The sequence below is a fragment of the Convolutriloba macropyga genome, chromosome 5 (genome assembly GCF_964194025.1).
Source record: "Convolutriloba macropyga chromosome 5, txConMacr16.3, whole genome shotgun sequence".
Lineage (NCBI taxonomy): Eukaryota > Metazoa > Xenacoelomorpha > Acoela > Convolutidae > Convolutriloba > Convolutriloba macropyga.
In genome coordinates, this window is record NC_134472.1 from 70895467 (window position 1) to 70916450 (window position 20984).

At 37.2% G+C, this 20984-nt stretch overlaps 2 protein-coding genes across 3 annotated transcripts in view; one reads left to right on the top strand and one right to left on the bottom strand.

Annotated features, from left to right (window-relative positions):
- The window catches only part of LOC142339608 (cyclin-L1-like), a 174721-nt gene that overhangs the window by 151310 nt on the left and 2427 nt on the right, over positions 1-20984 (bottom strand). The window lies entirely within an intron of this gene.
- The window catches only part of LOC142339609 (uncharacterized), a 49483-nt gene that overhangs the window by 18754 nt on the left and 9745 nt on the right, over positions 1-20984 (top strand). For both annotated transcript variants that reach the window (XM_075389769.1, XM_075389768.1), the window contains exons 4-5: positions 4644-4782; positions 16620-16796. In XM_075389769.1, the coding sequence (XP_075245884.1) occupies positions 4644-4782; positions 16620-16796 (316 nt within the window). The remainder of the gene's footprint in view (positions 1-4643; positions 4783-16619; positions 16797-20984) is intronic.

The following is a 20984-nucleotide window of genomic DNA, read 5'->3' on the forward strand; positions in this document are numbered from 1 at the left end:
GTTGCGCAAAATTTTGTTGTCGTTCACATTTGAGCACGCTGCAAGTTCTGTTTTTGCAATCCTTTGTTTGAACGATGACCACGTCTCAGGAAAATGAAACACAGTCTGAACTTCTGCACATGTTCTCGTCGTTCATTCAGCTTCCTTGATTTGAATTTCTGGCAACTCCAGATTGCGTGCTGTCTATTTTGAACGTACATAGAATCATCAACATTGGATGCAAAAGTATTAGTTTGCTGTTTCTCACCGTTTTGAAGCTTAGGGTTTGTTTGGGCTAACAAGTCTTCAAGTATGGAAGCAGTTGATTCTAACCATTCTTTGAAAACAATCGAGATTGCTGCTAGTGGTCGATGATCCTGTAGATGTCGTACCCACTGCTCTTTAAACTGAGAGGAAAGTTTACTGGTTGCTGAACTCAAAACTCTCCCCAACTCCAAATCATGCTGAAATCCGAATCGAGTCAAAACGTTAACTCTGTATGTGACTATGTTTGAAAATCGAAAAATGCTACTGGAATCATCGTGTCTAACTGGAGTATGTGTGTATGTCTTCTTGAGTTGAGATTCAGCAATGACTCTCGGTCTGCCGAAATTTTTGCAGAGAATGTTGCAGGCTTGATAGTATGACTTTGAGTTGAAACCCAGTCCAGAAATTGCAGCTTTCGCCCGACCAGTGAAGCTAATCATCAGATACTGCATCTTCTCAGTATCGCTCCGCCGCTTTTGATGCACAATGACATCTAAAAGATCTGCCCATTCGGGCCACTCCAATGGGTCTCTTGAGAATTCCGTTAGCTTTGTTCCGATTTCTCGCAATCCTCTTGGGTCACCACTCGGTTGGTAAATTACTTGTGGGATAGCTTGGCTCACTGTTGATTGCTTTTGGCTTTCCATCGATCTGCTGCGAGAATTGTGCTTGGGACTCTGGCTTGTCTGCCTGTTTTGGAACGCTGACGGTCCTTGTTGCTGGAAGGTCGTCTTGGGCAAAAACGTATGTGGTTCTGTCACCGTAATTGATTTAGGGATTTCTGGTTTCTTGAGAATACTCGAATCTTGCAGTTGTGCTGAGAAAAGTCCTGCACCTGGTTGGAACAACGGTGTAGTATTCGGGTAGGAGCTGAAACGTTTGTCACCCCTGTCCTGTGTGACATTCTCAGGAGGTTCGATCACAACATTGGGAGATAGTGGTCGACTAGGGACAGAATGTTGGGCCACTCAGTTTGCCCAGCCTGCAGTTCTTTCAAGATTGCGTCTTGATCCAACACTTTCTAAGTCGTCTACCTGTGAGCCAGATACTCTTGAACTTCCTTTTGTCAGTTCAATTTCCATGCGCCTTTGCTCTTCGTCGTCTTCAGCTTTATTTCTTTCGTTTTCGAGCTCTCGTTCATGTTGTCGCAAACGTAGCTCGTCTTCTTGTTGTTGTAACTTCAGACGTAATTCCTGTTCTTGTGGTTCCTTTCGTCGACGTAGTTTGATTTCTTCACGCTTCTGTTCTAACTATATTTGCCGCTCTTGCAGTTGTTGCTCTGTCTCTTTCTTAGCTCTTAGGTTTTCTAGCTCCATTTCTTCAATCTGTCGTCTTCTCGATGATCGCGAGTTGGCGATACTGGGTTTTTTTTCTGCTTCCTTGTGTAGCAGAATGCCTTAAAGAGACCTCGATGTTCTCTTCAGTGTTCTCTGCTGCTCCATTTCCTGTATCAATTATGGTCTCGTTTGGGTCTTTATCACCAGCCGATAAGGATGACACTAATGATGTTTGGTTTCCACAATCCTTGCTCTGCCCGTACTGCTCGATCAGGTCTCGATAGTGACTCCTAAAATTGCTGAAATCCACAAGTTCTCGGGAGCGATATTCTTGCTTTATCGTTTGAATTGATTCTGCGTAGATTTCATCTAGTTTTTCGACTAACCGTTCCACCTGATTACACAATGTCTTTTTGGAGTCCCTTAAGTTTTCAGTTTTTAACTTCTGCTCCAAACTTGATAGTTCACTCTCAATTTAGTGAGCAGCTTTCACTGTTTTGTATGCTCGAAATGTGTCTTCACAATAATCGACGAATTCTGTGCAAAACCTCTCATTGTCTCGGAGAAATGGTATTTCGTCAACTACCTATCTCAAATCTTTGCTCTTTTCTTCTAACATACGCTTGGTGTCATTGTCGAACGAACGCTTCTGAATACTTTTGTTTTAATAGTGATCTTTGCTGTTTTTTGTTGGCGGCTAACTTGTCGTACGTCTCGAGGAAGACTTGATATGCACTGTTGGCTGTCATTGTTTTGTTTTGTGTCAAGTAGGCTTCTTGCTCGGTGAGGCGTCTGGAGAATTTGAATAGGTCAGCTTCCTCCTTCTCTAACGTCTTGAGTTGACCACCCGTCTTCTAATCAATTGTTTTCAATTGTCTACTGGGACTTTTGCTGGCCATCGTAGAGATTTTGTTCTGGTCCAACACAATGAATCGAAGATTCGTTGCTGATCGCGTTGTTGTTGATGTCCGGGTCGGCGTGCCAAATGTTGCAGCTGCTCCAAAGTCCCAGCAGAACCGATATATCACAGCCTGGTTCTCGAGTTTTACGCCGGCTTGGTTTTTCACAGGGTTCGATTGACTAACAACCTCGCAGAAATAATTAGTAGCTCGGACGTAATAAAGGACTGTAACTTTAATTTTGTTGATTGAAGTTAAGAAAATCCTTAATGATAATCTATGTTCAATCTCGTGAAGTTTGTAAGCCTTCAACCAGTATTAGTAATGTTGCCAGCTTCTCGTTAAGTAGGCTCAACTAACTTAAAACTCGCAAGGTTTTAAGATCTAGCAAAATTTAGCAAAAAAGACTAAAGTTGCTAAAGAATCAAATTTTAGTCAATTTGAGAGCCAACTGCTCTGTATAACAGTTTCTAGTTTCTAATGGCTCTAAATACAATTCGGTTTCAGTAAACAAACAATTCTTTTAAATTAAATAAGCAAATTTTTATCATTTATAACATCATTGCTACTTGTTTCTGATTGGTTAATCAAGAAAATGATTAAGGTCATTATTTACATAGTAATTGTCAAATTACTGCAATGCTTGCTTTTGTTGACAAAAGCACTGATGGTTATTACGTAGCTCTAAATGCCTCGAATATACGATATTTGACCTTTGATGATCACCTAAAGTATCATAAAGTAAACAACTTAAGAAATTTAACAATAAATGACAAAATATTGAAAAATGCCAATTTTGCACAATATAAGTGGTAATAATCGCACTTGTGGGTCTGATTTGATAACGTTTGTCGGGTACGTGAGTAGCTTAGAGGTAACCCTAACCGTAAGCCATATCCTCGGATTTTTGGGTTTCCCTTCCAAAAATTCGGGGGTGTGTACAAAATTTCTGTCTCAACTTGTAAAATATTTCAATTTTGACCGTTTTTGAGTTTTGACGAATTCTAAGTTTTTTTCAGTTTCGAAGGTTATTTCTCGCTGTCTGATGGCTTTTCTAGCTGAATTGAAATGGCGCCAACATCACCGGGCCTGTTTTCGATCTCGGAAACACCATCGTAAAATACTGGCGCTAACTTCACGACTGGCCGGTTTAGCTCTCCATGTGCCATTTTGGCTCTCGCTGATCTCACAACACCATCGTTTCCAATGAAGATCTCAATGAGTTGTCCCCGTTTGTACTCACAACGTTTCACAGAGTCATCTACTAGCCACACTAACTCGCCTTCTTTCAGGTTTCGCACACGTTCTTTTTACCACTTCGATCTTTGGTTCCATTGTGGAAGGTTTTCGCGAGTCCATCTTTTCCAGATCATTTCAGCATATGCTTGAGCCGTTTGGAATATTTTTTGAGGTCATGGTAGCGTTCACTGGCATGAATGGTGCACTCGCGTTCTCTCGTCCTAGCAAGAACTGATTTGGCGTGAGTGCTGTCTAGTGACATTTATGGCATTGATAATGAGCATTGAGGATAATTACATTGGGTATACTGGCATTGGGTATAATGACATTGGGTATGCTGGCATTGGGTATAGTGACATTGGGTATGCTGGCATTGGGTATAATAACATTGGATATAATGAAATTGGGTATAATAAGATTGGGTATGCTGGCATTGGGTATAATAACATTGGGCATAATGGAGTTGGGTAAAATGCCCTGACACCGATTTACCAAATATTACTAGGTTTATGGATGTCATTTGACAAAACAGCCATTTGGTGACTTGGACGACGAATTAGAAGACACCATTTCCAAAAAAGAGGCTCCCAAATAAACACCAGAACAAACTGTCGATTAACTTTTTGGTAGGAGGCGCTGGATTGACATGATACATAATACTACGTTTTAGACTTTTTCCCTGGTCAACTGCATCTTTATTAACCTGCCGCGAAATGCCCAACTTTTTCTTTCTATGAGAGCGGCCCCTTGATAAAAGTGTGCTTTAAAACGCAATTGAAGCCCGTGTTCACCGAAATGTTTGTCAAAACAAATGCTTGTGCCTGGTTCTTCAAATAGGGATCCCAGGCCGTTTGTTCGAAGTAAGAGCTGCTCAAGGGTTGAACTTCCGACGCAACCTTTTAGTGATATAATAATTCCAAAATTTCAATATGAACATTTATTTTTCTTGCATAAATGTGAAGGAAAAAGTTTGTACATCAAGGAATGGGTGCTATGCCTCGACATCCTGCCATGATGAATGGAGGAGGAGGTGGGGGTGTTGCCAACATGAGTATGATGCCTATGCAGAGTGCTAACTTCAGGGCGGGAGATACTTCCATGGTCAACAGATTCCCAACAAGGTTACTTATTCACGCCTGAATGCATACATTCGATGTCTGAGTGGTATGTGTATATTTAAACAGGTTCAGAAAATTGTCTTGTGTTTGTTAATGATACCAGCCAATGGAAGCATCGACAATTGATTTTGGTGTTGTCCTAATGTTAAGAAATGAATGATTAACGTTAACCTTATAACAGTGCTCTAGTAAGTTGGTAATCTCAGCTTACTTCTGTTTGAAAGCATCATTACGGAGTCAAAGTTTTTGTAATACAGCGATTTCTTTAGGAGCTAGGAGCTGTTGCTCAATGGCATCTATAAGATTGCAAAAAATGATAACATTTCATGGCAACGGATAGATGTTCGTTGCGCTTTTAATCAAAAGTTGATTTAAAAATGCTGAAAAAATGCGTTTTACAGAATTTAAAGAAGACAGATAACAGAGCGAGACTTATTCGGCCTTATTTTTCATTTTTTAAATTCTGCTAGCCCGAGTTGAAATTTCTTTCATACAAGGATCATATATGGTTTCATACTGTCCATATTTGTTTTCTTAATACGATCTTAGTATCAATACCAAGAATCATTCATTATTTTTATTGATAAAACATCACTTATATGATTCCCCGGCATCACTTAGTGATCCGCCAAAAACACTGCTGTGCATAACGTATTGCAAAATTGGTTGTTAGAGACCAAGTCATTTTATAAGACTAAAGTTTTCGTATTCCTTTGTATACCTATAAAAGCCAATTTATTCCTATAAATGATTATTTTTAGAAAAATGCTATTTGTTTTGGATCTAAGTTTTATTTTCATTTCTAAATACGTATTAAATCTGAAGTTACTTTTAGTACAGCCAAATAGTAAAATGTGGGCTGCATAAACCATATAATAAATTTAATTGCCCTGTAGAAATTGAAACTTATAGGAAAACGAAAGTTAAAGAAATTTGAACTAACCTTTAAATTTTCTCGATGAACCGTATGAACGGAAATCGAAATTAGACCAAAGAGAAACGTAGTTATTTGTACAGATCAAGATTAGAGTTGTGATTTGATTCTCTGAAACTAAGTTGGTACCAAATTTGAGAGAAAGATATTATTCGGACCTGATAATCTTACTAGACGAAACACCTTGAAGGTATACTAAAATTATTATTCAAAGATTTAGGCATGAACACTTGAACTGGAACGCATTTTTCGGACCTTTCATAATACGTACGGATATACAAAACCCTTAGAAATCAGGCCACAGTTGGGGCCCGTAAAGAGTATTTCCCCAAACGATTAGGCTAAATTAAGACCGCAAGACTCAATTATCTCAAGTTATGAAAAGATAAGCTAGAACAAACACGGCTAATTTTTGAGTCTTTTTCTTAACTCAATTTCCTGATTCTAAATTCAAAAATTTTCTACAAATTGTTGGGATTTGATTAGGGAAATTCCCGACATTGGCGACCACAGATGGATTTATTGTTAGAAAAAGTCACAGGCATTACTGTAAAAACTAGCGGAAAAAGGGGAATACTTAGATAGAAAACAAAGAACGCGAGCAGGGCTCATGTACCGTCAGTGAAACTTCAAAAAAAACTTTGAACAAAAAAGAAGAGATTTTTTACGAAACAATAGAGAAGAAAGACCGATCATTATCAAAGTAGCTTACAGCAGGACCGTATAAATCAAAACTGATTGCTAATTGGAACAAAATTTAAAAGAAAGTACTTAGAAGTACTGCTAATCCAAATTGTTATTTTATAGTTTTTAGATTCTGTTTCTTTGTCTTTTTTGTAAAATCAAAAAATCAATGACAGGGGGGTTCTTGAGACAAAAAAATCAAAAGCCTTAAAGTAAAATACTTTTTTTAGGAAGAAACCAAATAACGTTTCTTACGTGAACACAATACAAATGGCAAACGCAAACAACAACGCCCAGCAGCAAATCGTAGTGGCTGCTCCACCTTTAACTCCCTTACGTTATCCGAGCAGAGATTTCGACTGCTTCAAGCGATAGACACGCCATTTCTAAGCAATGTCTCAGGCATGACGCGAGGCGGCGAGCGGTCCTCCCCATTTGCTTGAACAACTACGCACTTGACGAGTACTACAACCTCCCGAATCAGTACTTCAATCAAGTACAAGGACAACCAGCCCCATTGATCGAGCGTGTGCTCAATGCCCTCAACAACCGAATTAGAGATTTTCCTAATGCGAGGAGTGCCAGAACTGAGTTCAAGAACCTCCAGCAAAATGAAGGGGAGAACATACAAGAGTTCTCACGAAGAGTCCGAAAACTGGGCGAAGCAGCAAACGCCCATTTGAATGCATCCGGAAGGCAAGAAGCAAATAATGACGCTTTTTTGAAAGATCATTGGACAGTGAGATACGATAAAATCTCCTCAAAGAAGATCTGGATACTTTCAATGTATCCGCGCAAAGAACCATAGAACTCGAAGCAATTTCGAAAAATGAGAACGCCCGATACCGACCAAGACGGACAGGACACGTGATTTGGACGCAAGGCTGCGACAAAGAAAATGGGAGTAAAACCGAAATCCGAGATATATCGACGAATGTGGGCATGGGACTCAGGGACTTGATGGAAAATCAGATCAGGAGTTTCAACAAATTGTTGGAACAGCAGAATCCTCACACGAAAATCATGGAAAAGATTCTAGATACACAGAGCCTGTTTTTAACAGAAATTGCTCCAGCCCCTAGAGCGTCGCGCAGACCTGCCAGAGTTGATCGGAACAGAAACGTACCATGATATCTTGGTCAGGACTGGGGGCACTTTGCGAGTCGATGCCCGAAACGAAGCACTACCCCAAAAAGACAACAAGATAGAAACGTCGAAACACAGCCAGTTGTTAAGATGATCATGCAGAGAACAAAACGACATGAGATCTTTAACAGTGCAAGTATCGAGAATTCTAGTGGTATTTTTGGATCTACTGTTTATGTTGATGCAAAACTGAACGGAAAGATGCACAGGGCACTGCTCGACACAGGCAGTATTGTGAATATTATACTGAACAAACATACAAACTTTATTCAACACCAATGTTACTGTCTGACTTCCACGATACAGTCTTATCTGCAACAAACGACCCGTTACGTATTCTAGGAAAGTTCGCCGGAATTCTTGCATTCGGTCCGGGAACGGTTGTTCAGACGGAATTTCTTGTCACCCCGGACACAGACGTACCGTTGATCTTAGGGACACCTATATTGCAAGAAAATCAAATGTCGATTGACTTTCAGTCACCGCAACAAATGATGGGCACAGAAAGCAGTACAGTCAATTTGAAAGTTCTCTGGAAAACAGAAAATCCGGACAAGTCAAGGCGTGCGGCGCGGAGATTGCGTTTCAATACCACAGACCTGGAGAAATAGAAACAAACAATTGTCCCATGCCAGCATCAGAGGACGAGGTGGAACAAATTTGCAACCAGGTGAAATCAGACTCGACAGACAACGAAACTGGAATTAAGATAATGAGTACCGTTGCCACTTTTTGGGATGTTTTTGCCCTAAACGATGCAGAGTTGGGTCAGACACGTTTAGTGGAGCACGAAATTGATACTGTAGACGCTGGCCCAATTAAACTTTCTCCCTATCGATTAGCACCCGGGAAGATGGCAGTTGTGAAACAGGAATTAGACGATATGCTCTCCAGGAATATCATCCGGCCATTTAAAAGCCCGTACAGTGCGCCAATTGTACTTGTAACAAAGAAAGACGGCAGCAATATATTGTGTGTAGACTTTACGAAACTCAACGAGGTAGCTAGAAAAGATGCTTTCCATTACCCAGAATCGATCAAGTCCTTGATCATCTTCACGGAGCTAAAGTTTTCTCGAGCCCTGATTTAGCCTCCGGATACTGGCAGGTCCCACTAGCAGAGTCAGCGATACCAAAAACTGCATTCGTTACCCCTGACGTTGGTCATTACGAGTTCCTGCGACTACCATTTGGACTGTGCAATGCCCCAGGCACAATTCAACTGTTTGATGACAGCAATCTTTAACGAGTACTTAGTCAGTTTTGTTCTCATATTTCTGGACGATTTTCTAGTCTTCAGCAAGTCAGAGGAAGAACACGAAAAACATCACCGAATTGTGTTTGAAGCCCTTTGGAAAGCAAACTTGAAACTTAAGCCAAAGAAGTGCAAATTATACCAAAACTCAATTTTGTACTTGGGGTACAAACTCACTGCCGAAGAAATTTCACCCGATGAGGGAATAATCAGAGCCCTGAAAGAGTGGAAAAGACCGGAAAAATTACAGAAGTGAAATCGTTCATTGGATTCTGCAGTTACTATCGTCGATTCGTAATGGACTTTGCCGGCATAGAAAAACCACTACATGAGATCACGAAGAAGAACCGGAGATTCACCTGGACACCAGATTCTCAAGCTGCTTTCGAGATTCTGAAAAGAGCAATGATCGAGAGCACGGTTTTGTCGAATCCAGACTGCAGCTCAGCTTTCGTGCTAAATACAGACGAAAGTGACAACAGTTTGGGAGCAGTACTCTCGAATGTCATAGATGGGGTTGAGTATCCAGTGGCGTTTGCAAGCAGATTGCTACAACAATCAGAATGTAAATATTCAACAACGAAGCGGGAGGCACTAGCTGTAATTCAGGCAATGAAGTGGTACAAAACATTCCTATGGGGTACAAACTTTGTGTTCAGAACAGACCATGCTTCACTTAAATGGCTGTTCAGGCAAAATAACGATAGAATGATTTCGAATGTTACAACGGCTTCAAGAATTTGACTTCCAGGTAATTCAACGTCCTGGTGAGAAACATGGAAACGCAGATGGATTTTCACGACAGTGTAGCCAGTCTCCCGATTTGACTGAGAAGGAGAAGAAAGAGATATTCGGCCAAAGCCCCCCAGCTGAAAAATTAGGCGACGCACTGGGGCATATCTAAATGGTGACTTCACCGGAATCCTACCCAGATTCATCAACAGATATAGAACTAATCCACGCACCAGCCCCCAAAATTCAAATGGCAAAAACTCTAACGTTCATCAGGCATGAGTACGAAGATGAGACTACAGAATGGATTGAAACGGAGACGGATTCAGATTTCGGACCTCAGAACACAGAGTGGGACTCCGAATTACCCCATCAAAATAAAACACTACCGCAGGACAGCGACAATGAGGACGAATATGAAATTCCTTACAGTATGAGCTTCCGGAAGCTCTATGAAGCTGTGTCCAAAGAACGGGCATCCGGAGAAAAATTTAGACTTGACTGGTCGAACGACAAGGAGAGTGATTAATCCGGCCAAACCGAGGTTGGTGAGACCCAGATGACCACAGAATCTGTCGATTTCAACCAAACCGAGATAGAAGTTCCTGAAACTGACGATGGAAGTAACTACTGCAGCCATAACAATTTTCGAAGAGTTCAAATGACACCAAATCTAGGTCAATCCAGCAAACATGAAGCAAACCTTCCCAACAACAACGCGAAATCAATGGAAATTGTTCTAGAGGAGGGCAGAGAAGCGGCAAAAGAACATCTGGCGCAAGACCCTGCAATTAAACTTGTTTTTCAAAGCGCCAATGCTGACAAAACCGGCAAGCAAACGTCCCTTGGCAAACTTAACTTGAAGAAAACAGCAGCTATTGCAGCCGGAGAGGATGCGCGGGCACTCTGGTGTGTGTGGAAACAACTAGAATTGGCAGAGTGAGTTCTCTACCGAAAGTGGCTTATTGAGGGAACAGATTCTAATGTCAGACAGTTTGTGGTGCCCAAAAGTGTACGGAAAAAAGTGCTGGAACAACAACACGAGTCTAAGATATCAGGGGGACACTTCGCTTTTCAGAAGACACTCGACAGATCTAGGCAACGTCTCTGGTGGCCAAATATGAGCAAAGACATCGAGAGGAAATGTGAAAACTCTTTGACGTCTCAGTCGCAATCTACAGCTCGGAAAAAACTTAAAGCACCATTGCAGAAAATCAACGTAGGAATCCGTTTCAACAAAATTGCCGCAGACATCCTGGGGCCAGTGACCAAAAAAAAAATAGGAGGGTACAAATATATAATCGTACTCACTGACTACTTCACAAAAATTGTAGTCAGTACACCCTTGCAAAACACAACTGTTGAAGCCGTGGCAAGAGCAATCTTGGAAAAATGGATTCTTCTGTTTGGGGCCCCAGATTCAATTCACACTGACTGGGGCTCAAACTTTTGCAGTGAACTTATCTTGGAACTCTGCAAGCTTTTCGGAATAGAAAAAACAAAGACCTCGCCTTACCACCCTCAAGGCAACGGCATGGTTGAGCGACACAACCAGGTCATTGCTGATGCAATTTCGAAATACCGTGCGGGAAATCCCAACACTTGGGACGAGATGCTCCCATATCTGAGCTTCGTCTACAACACAACAGTGCACAAAAAAACAGTGCATACACTCTTCTCATTAGTTTACGGACAAGAGTGCAAATACCCAATCGATTTACTCCTACCTAGGACGCCAGGTCACGAAATTCAAAGTTATGAATTCACTCGATGGCTGGAGGAACAATTTCTTGAAGCACACATGAACGCCAGAGAAACCTTGGGATGCAATCAAGAGAGGCAAAAAGACCGATACCACAAAGAAGTCTTTGGAGAAAGCTACCGCAAAGGTGATCAAATTTGGCTCTTCGCTCCCCACAAAGCCAATTCGAGAAAGCTCTTTTTGCCGTGGGATGGCCCCTACGTTGTGTTAGAGAAAATTTCGGATGTTCTTTACAAGATATCTAAAACGGGGAGTTCTAACAAATGGCAGATTGTACACTACAGTAGGCTGAAACCCGTGAAAGAGGAGCCTAATCAACGCAGGATATTTAGTCGACCTTCAACAGGAAGACGACAGCCAACTGGAGAAGCAGTAGAAGACTTGGAAGAAACAGCAGGTCTTGGACTTTTCACAGAAAAAACTACAAGAAGACTTTCGTCGAAACACGGAAAATCCTCGAAAGACCTCGAGATACAAATGGATGGAGGAAGAAGATGATCTCTTCCACACTCTGTTTGTGGAACAGCAGAAAACTTCTGCGATTAGACGAGAAGCAAACCACGAGATGCCGGACATCGAGGAATTACAGGCAACTGAACTGACGGGACTTGATGAGAGAGAGAGCATGACAGAAGCCAACCTGGAACCCTCTCCCCCAAGTATCGAGAAAACGGACCCACCAGAGACAACGCATCAACACAGCACTACCCAGGATAAGACTTTCAATACAGAGTTCAAAAACATCCTTAGACCTCATAAGGCGAAAGGGTTGAAACCGACAACAATGACACTCAATATAGAAACACCGAGCCCAAGCCTACTCTCTAACATGGAATGACGCCCCAAGCGGGCAAAGCGATTCCCCAAAAGATAAGGAATGGACTACGAATGAAAACAATTTTCATAGCGCACATGACGAACCTACTAACAAACTCGACTCAAAACTTTGAAACGTTACCAAAATGTACCGTGAACACTTAGATAGAGTGAATTACTGTGGACTAATATAATTTTCTTCTTCCAAGCCACTCGCTAAACACTCAAAAAAAGCGATGAAAAGGTTCGAAATGTCTTGATAAAGACTTTAAATAGCACTTTAAGCATAGTAACATTCGACTATATACGATAATCATATAGATTTTTCTTAGTTTAATTAAGGTCTCCAGAGCATTAAAAAAAATTTCTGAACAAAGCAAATGAGTCATGCAAAAAAACATAAAGTTTGAGCACCAGAACCAATTTGAATACAAAACCTAGTTCCAAAAAATAATTGCACAGTTTATTTAAACAAAACTGAAAACTCGCCGCAAGTGCAGTTTACCCTAACTTTGGCAATATTTAGATGAAGTGGTGCTATCTATTTCTTGTTATCCGTTTGACTCTAGCAGATGAAGTGACAACTCGAGCAAACATTGTGTTCGTCTCACGGATTCCGATGGCTCTAGCTGATTCAATTGAACTGATAGAGGTTTCAGTGCACTTTCCTAAACCCTTGGACATTGACTGGAGCGCTTTTAAAAAATTTTTGAAAATCCTCAAAGACATGGAAATTCACGCGTGGAGAGAGACGCAGTGGGTATACTGCAATAACCAAAAATTAAACGGCATCCCGGAAAACAGTCAGAACACCCTGACCACATCGCTACAAAAAGACATTTCGGAGATCGAAGAAGAAAGGACTCAACTGATTCAAGATATGAAGATTTTTGCAAATTCAACGGAGCTCTTGAACAAGAAGAGAACGTCAATAACTTTGCTTGCAGCGGGAGCTACCATCGCACTTCTTTTGGAGCCCATACTGGAAAAACAGCTTGCAAAGTGCTCTCCATCTTTCATCTTTGTCAGGACTCAGAAGAAAAAATGCGACAAATTACAAGGCACTCGGACCGCACGGACTTCGAGCTGCACCATTTATCGAGCAACACAGATGACGCAGTACACATCTTGAGCAACAAAAATTAAAAAACAGCAGGAACACATGAAAACTTTTTGAACTATACAGATGGGAACTTCGGAACCGTAGAGCAAGCCATTAACAACCTTGAACACGATATGAAACAAGTACAGCGGGCCCGAATCTGCGACCACAAGTGGAGCGACGTGTTCACCTTTTTTCTCAAAACGCAAAGCGTGGTCAATGACCTTTCCTTCGCAATAGTGTCTCTTCATTCAGAAGTGCAATCCTTTAAGTATGAACTCAAGCAATTCAATAACAAACTTCGGCAGGCTTTCCAGGAGATGTCAAACGAAAGAATACTCTCAAGACATGTTGAACCAGACAAACTGCTAGGAATCCTACAACATCCTCCTTTCCATCACAAAACGATGTCAATACCACTCCCTTATGTTAGTCTCTACTATGAACTTGAGCTACTTCGTAATGATTTTATTGGGGACAATGGGCTCCTCTTAAAAAACGAACTCCCGACGTCAAGTCAAAGCCCCATCCACAAAGTATTTAAAGGAATATCCCTTCCGCAACCTATTGCAAATTCAACTACAGCGTCAGTGCTTGTACCCGAGCGTGACTTGTCGTCTCGGAAGCTACGACTAACTTTGCTGAAGTTGACGAAGCACAGATTCTTTTTTGTCAAGGTTCGAAACGACTAAAACAACACTGTTAACAACCCTTCTCAATAACTAGAAATCAACAAGCCGGTTGTCTGGTTAGTGTATTTTTTGGTCACGAAGCAGCTGTTTTAAAGATCTGTAAATTTGATATCATCCACCTTCCAATAATGCCTACTGCAACCTATTTAGCAAATTCAAAATTTCTTATTTCGTCAGCAACCACAAAATACTGGATAAATGAAATCACTGATAAATCCTTAAAGAGCAGTAGATTGAACGGATGTCGAAGTTGCATCATACAACCTCCTTATAACGGGAGAACTGAGATATCTAATGGAGGCTTGGTTTTGCGCCCCTCAACGGACAACTGTCAGAACGAAACTGGGCTGGTTATGACCGTAGGGCTCAACCCTCTACTTGGGGAAGCGTTCAAACTGCCGATACCAGAAAACCACGAGCTGAATTCCTCAAGTACCACAATGGACTACCAAAGAAATGTAATAGAACATGTCAAAGTCGAACTACAAGCAAAACCACCACTTGAAATAGACACCACAACGTTCAAAAATTTGGTACGAGATTTTCATCGCTGCAATCAAGAGCGACAAAGACAAAACACAGCGGAAGGAACTGCTAATAATGAGGTAGACTTTTTAGTACTGTTTTTATGGGTTATCACTTTTTTCTCAACCCAAATAATTTTACTCTGGAAATGGAAAAAACTATGCATCAAATAGAGATAGACTAAAGAGAATAAAGAAACATAAAATAGTTAGGAGACTTTTTGTAGAATAGACTTAGTTCGATTCTAGCTTTGATTTAGTTAGGAATAAGGTCTGTGGTAACTTTGCAATCTTTAATTTATAAGTCTAGTATTTTCATAAGTTAGAGTTTGGCTTTAATTAAAAACATAACATAGCTACTTAGGAACATAGGTGGTTTTACAGAGATCAATGACTATTAGGTTAAGTTAAGATCTCTCAGGACTTTGACATCAAGAGAGTGACTGCAGACACCTTCAACACGAGAAATTCTAAGCGTATCAATCGCCGCGCTTCTTTGGAGACTGAATAAAGAAGCCACTCTGAGGGTAGGGTTGCCTGCTCGTGGAAGACTTGGCGAGTAAGACTAACCCACGTAGTATGGATGGGCGAACCAAGTAGACACTTAACACGGTCTGCAGTAACCCTGAAGTGCCTGAGGAGCAATAGATCTTGCGTTCTTTTTTCAAGTGGTTGATACTCGTCTGGCCGGGTTGTGGAGTGAACTACGACGAACGACGCTTCCTCTTCAACTTTAGTAGTCTTTAGGGTCACAGATTGATCTCTTAGTATAAGTTAGTTGCATTGAGAACTTGGTATACTTCTCAATCACAGTACCACCTATTTTGATAATTGTTTTCTTTTTTCCATACACTTAGCTTATAGTTGAGGCTAGAGAACTCTGAATCCAACTTTATCATTACTATTTTTAAATAGTGCTGCCTGCAATCTGAATCTTAGGAGTAATGGAAGGGCCTGGTATAACCCTCTCTGTTATATAGGATAATAGGCTTGCGAAGTTACCACTACTCTAGTTCTCTTTTTTTTGAATATTCAAGTATCTACAAATTGTTGGGATTTGATTAGGGAATCTCCCCACCCCAGTTTTTCAAATTCGGCTTGCCCTCTGATTACATTATACTGGAATTTTTGGCATCAGTCAATGTTTTATGTACCATACGTGACCTTGTATCCTTTCCTAGAAGTTTCACCAGAATGAGAACTATACAGTTTTCGGCTATCAATTTTTTAAATGATTTTCGTATGATTTCCAAGAAATCATATATGATCTTTGTATGACTACTAAGCAATCATGCAAGTCATATATGACCTAGTTTGACTACTAATATTCATATATGACCTGCAATGAAATCAAAAACATTTGTATGATCGGTGACCCGGTAAACGGCCATTTGGTTAGATTGGCGTCCTCTGTTGCTTTAAGAGTGCTTTTTTTTTACTAAGAGCCCGGGTCACTCATCATAAAAAATTGCATGATTTCATACAATGTCATAGGTCATTCTTAGTGATCGTACTAGGTCATATATGATGTGTATGATGCTTTCCTGCAAATTATACAGGGATCAGACAAAACCTCTAAAAGCCAAAAAATTTTATCTCTTTTATTTTCGGAAGAAGCTGAAAAATTTCTTGGAAATTAAACGAAGTCATATATGACATAAAAACTTTGACTGGTGCCACAAATTCCCGTATCACAAATACTGATAACAGTATTGTGTACGATTCCTAGTAATCATCCGGGCCAAAGTGAGCAAAAGAGTGCAGAGAGTGTAAAAGATTACAGACAGGAGTGTAAATGCATAATAATTTCTTAAAATTACACTCGTAAAATACTTTTTTCTACTAAAAAGGAGTGGAATACGCATCAGACCCTAATCCCCACTAATTAGGGGTGGATTAAGGTTGAAACCTCGGCCCGGGCACACTAATATCATATATAGGTTCCTGCTGATCATACAGGGTTTATATTTAATTTATTTGGTCTCATAATAGGATCGTACTTAGAAATTGAGTATGGACAGAATGAAATCATATATGACCCTTGTCTGAAATCAGAGAAACTTCAACCCGTGAGTACCTAGATCTATAACACAACGTAATTTGAGTCTTGACACTATCAATTCAGGTTTCCATTGAAAACCGATTTTTTTTATCAAATGAGGAACAGTAGTCATTATTTTCTATTTGCTTTCAGTATGCGCCCACCGGGAGGATTCAACATGTCCGGAGGTGGAATCACGAGCAGACCAGGAATGGGAGGAACAAGTGGGATGTTTGGGGGAGGGGGAGGGGGAGGAGGAATGAGTAATTCAATGGCAATGATGGGCAGACCCCAATCGGCCCAAATGATGGCACCCTCCTTCTCTAGTAGGTACGTCCAGAAGCAATTACCTCAGTTGATAATTTGTTCATACTGAACTAATTTTCATCATAAGTTTTCATCATGGAAAGATGACGGGTTTTTCCGCATTACAGCCCACTCCCCCCCCCCCCCCCGGAAAATATAGAATCACCCCACATTATAGTACATTAAAGCAATAAAAAGGAGCGGTTTTATAAGTTATAAGACCTCTAAGCGCAGGGAGTACAACAGCAACACTTATATAGCGTGCATAATAATAATAATGATAATAATAATAATAATAATAATAATAATAATAATAATAATAATAATAATAATAATAATAATAATAATAATAATAATAATAATAATAATAATAATAATAATAATAATAATAATAATAATAATAATAATAATAATAATAATAATAATAATAATAATAATAATAATAATAATAATAATAATAATAATAATAATAATAATAATAATAATAATAATAATAATAATAATAATAATAATAATAATAATAATAATAATAATAATAATAATAATAATAATAATAATAATAATAATAATAATAATAATAATAATAATAATAATAATAATAATAATAATAATAATAATAATAATAATAATAATAATAATAATAATAATAATAATAATAATAATAATAATAATAATAATAATAATAATAATAATAATAATAATAATAATAATAATAATAATAATAATAATAATAATAATAATAATAATAATAATAATAATAATAATAATAATAATAATAATAATAATAATAATAATAATAATAATAATAATAATAATAATAATAATAATAATAATAATAATAATAATAATAATAATAATAATAATAATAATAATAATAATAATAATAATAATAATAATAATAATAATAATAATAATAATAATAATAATAATAATAATAATAATAATAATAATAATAATAATAATAATAATAATAATAATAATAATAATAATAGTAATAATAATATTAATAATCATAATAATAATAATAATAATAATAATAATAATAATAATAATAAAAATAATAATAATAATAATAATAATAATAATAATTAATAATAATAAAAATAATAATAACAATAATAATAATAATAATAATAATAATAATAATAATAATAATAATAATAATAATAATATTAATAAAAATAATAATAATAATAATAATAATAATAATAATAATAATTATAATAATAATAATACTAATAATAATAATAATAATAATAATAATAATAATAATAATAATAATAATAATAATAATAATAATAATAATAATAATAATAATAATAATAATAATAATAATAATAATAATAATAATAATAATAATAATAATAATAATAATAATAATAATAATAATAATAATAATAATAATAATAATAATAATAATAATAATAATAATAATAATAATAATAATAATAATAATAATAATAATAATAATAATAATAATAATAATAATAATAATAATAATAATAATAATAATAATAATAATAATAATAATAATAATGATAATATTAATAATGATAATAATAATAATAATAATAATAATAATAATAATAATAATAATAATAATAATGATAATAATAATAAAATGTTCACAAGTGTGTATAAACAAACAGCATTGTTCAATGAGGTTTACATACACATACTCAAAAGGCCATCAAAAGGCAAAAAAGCCTAATCGTGTGATGCCTTTGGGAAGCAGTTCAAGTTTGTTAGCAAATAGGGGTGGGGGTAGGGGGTTGACATTGGTTTGTTCTTAAGGTTTAAAAAGATTGAGTGACAGCAAGTACACGTGAGGAAACAGTTGAGTTTTTGTAAAAGCATAAGAAAAAATAAGAAAAAAAAATTTTAAAAAATTCAATGTTTTAGACAATTGTTAGAAAAACTAATAAAAAAGTTCTATGATGTCATTTCCTTGTATAATATTTTCAAATAAAGTATGGTGGTGTGTAATTACTCCAGATTTGTAGCACCTCTTTTTAAAATGAATATAGTTTGGGTCGAAATTTAGTATAAAGTTCAGCAATTTCCTTATTCGTATTCCAATTCTCTTTGGGTTGATACCAGTAAATTGATTGCTAGGTTTTAGTTTCTTACTTGTTGTTCTTTTCTCATCTAACCTGACAAGCTCTGAATCCTCAATAAACCTGTTATGTTCATTAAACACTTAATTTGTATGTTCTCGCCTAATTGTTTTGGTTAAAAATTTTAAAAGCTCAAAAATATGTAGCTCTTTCACCAGGAAGATTCCATATTTTTCCCGTTCGTTCGCTGTTGATTGGTGACCTTTTTTCGTGAAAATAATTCGCGAAATTTGTTTAATTTCGATTTCGATAAACTTCAGGCTTGTCTTGTTTGCAGTTCCGTAAATAAGTACTGCACATTGTTTTACCGGTTGGACAAAAGACTTATATACTAAAACTAATTGTTTAATACTCAATATAAACCTCAGTTTGTAAAACAATCCCGTAAATTTGGTCACTTTTGCTGCGACGCTATTATGCGTTTTTTGAAATCCAATTTGTTGTCCAGCAAAACGCCTCGATACTTTACTTCGTTGCTCTTTTTAGGGGTTGCATTGTTCAGTCTTAGAACATTCATCATAGTTTTAAATACTAAGTTTTGATTAATCGTTTTTTCAACACTGAGCGTCAGTTTGTTATCGCTTAAGTAGAGGCCGATGTTGTCAATGTCACGTTGAAAAAGAACTTCATTTGTATTTTTTTGTGGCTGCAGATCAGTATCGTCGGTATAAAGCGTTATTGTGGAGCAATTGCTTTGTTGTCTGATGTCATTGACGTGTTTGATGAAAAGTAGTGGTCCTAAAACTGAACCTTGAGGCACACCAAACTTAACAATTCTCGGACTCGTTCTTGCAGCACCATATCTAAGAATTTGTTTTCTGTCAGATAAGTAAGATTTCATAATTTCAAGCATTGGGCCTCTCAAAACTATTTTGGCAATTTTTTTAAGAAGTAAGTTATGATCAACCATGTCAAATGCTTTTTTCAAATAAAAAAACTACCCTATCGAACACTTTGGCTGGTTTTCTGAAGTGTTTCTAGCGTTTTCAACAAATGCGCTAATGCATCAATTGTTCCCTTTGTCGTCTGAAGCCATATTGATTTGCATCGAGGAGATCAAAAACCTCCAAAAAATTAGATATTTTGTCGTACAGAAATGTTTGAAAGACGTTTGCAACACTCGGAAGTAGAGAAATTGGTCTGAAGTTAGATGGTTCCTGGACATCACCACTTTTATGTACTGCTACTGTGATAGCTTCTTTCAAGCAAGGTGGAAAACTTCTTTCATCGATACATTTGTTGAAGAATTTTGTTAGTTTTGCACAATTACCCATTCTAGTTTCTTCAAAATAAAATTGTTCAATTCAAAGCAATCTGTGCTATATTTGGTTTGCATTTAATTTATTATTTCCCTTACTCCCAGCAAAGTGCTCCTGGTTAGTCGCATTGATTGTACACTAATACTACTGCTTTTAGAAATATTTTCATTTTTAGACTCAAAATTTGATGCTAAGATTTCACCAACTGAAAAAAAATAGTCTATGAATTTATCAGCTGTCTATTTATTCAGCCTAACTTGCGATGCAACTTTGCTTTTATTCTGCTAATGCAGTCAAAAAAAATTTCGAGTATTTCTGACCGTCTACATTCATTAATCGCTGAGAATACATTTTCTTTTTTCTTCTCATCAGTTTTTGCAGCTTGTTACGTAGTGCATGGAATTAGAGTTGATCATTTTTGTCTTTTGATCTCATAAAATTTTGGTATTGTTGTCGTTTCGTGGTAGCTAGGTGTTTTATTTCGTTGTCACCCCACAATTTTTTTTTACTTTTTGTACCTTTACAAATCTTCGTAGGAACAAAATTTTCAAAACATTTATTCAAGAGAAACTGAAAATTTTTCTTGGCTGCTGCACAACTTATTTGATCAAGATTTAGTTCAAACTTCTTTAATTCATGTTGCATGGAAAACTGAAGATTAATAATTGCGTTTTGGTCAATAAGTTTTGTCGACATTTTAATCATACGATCATCATCATTTTCTTTTTCTGAATGATTCAATTTGTGTCCCGAGAATCCAAAAAAGATCGTATGATGATCTGTTAGCATAGTTGGTGACACTTTCAGATCAATTTATACGTTGGAATACACGGAAT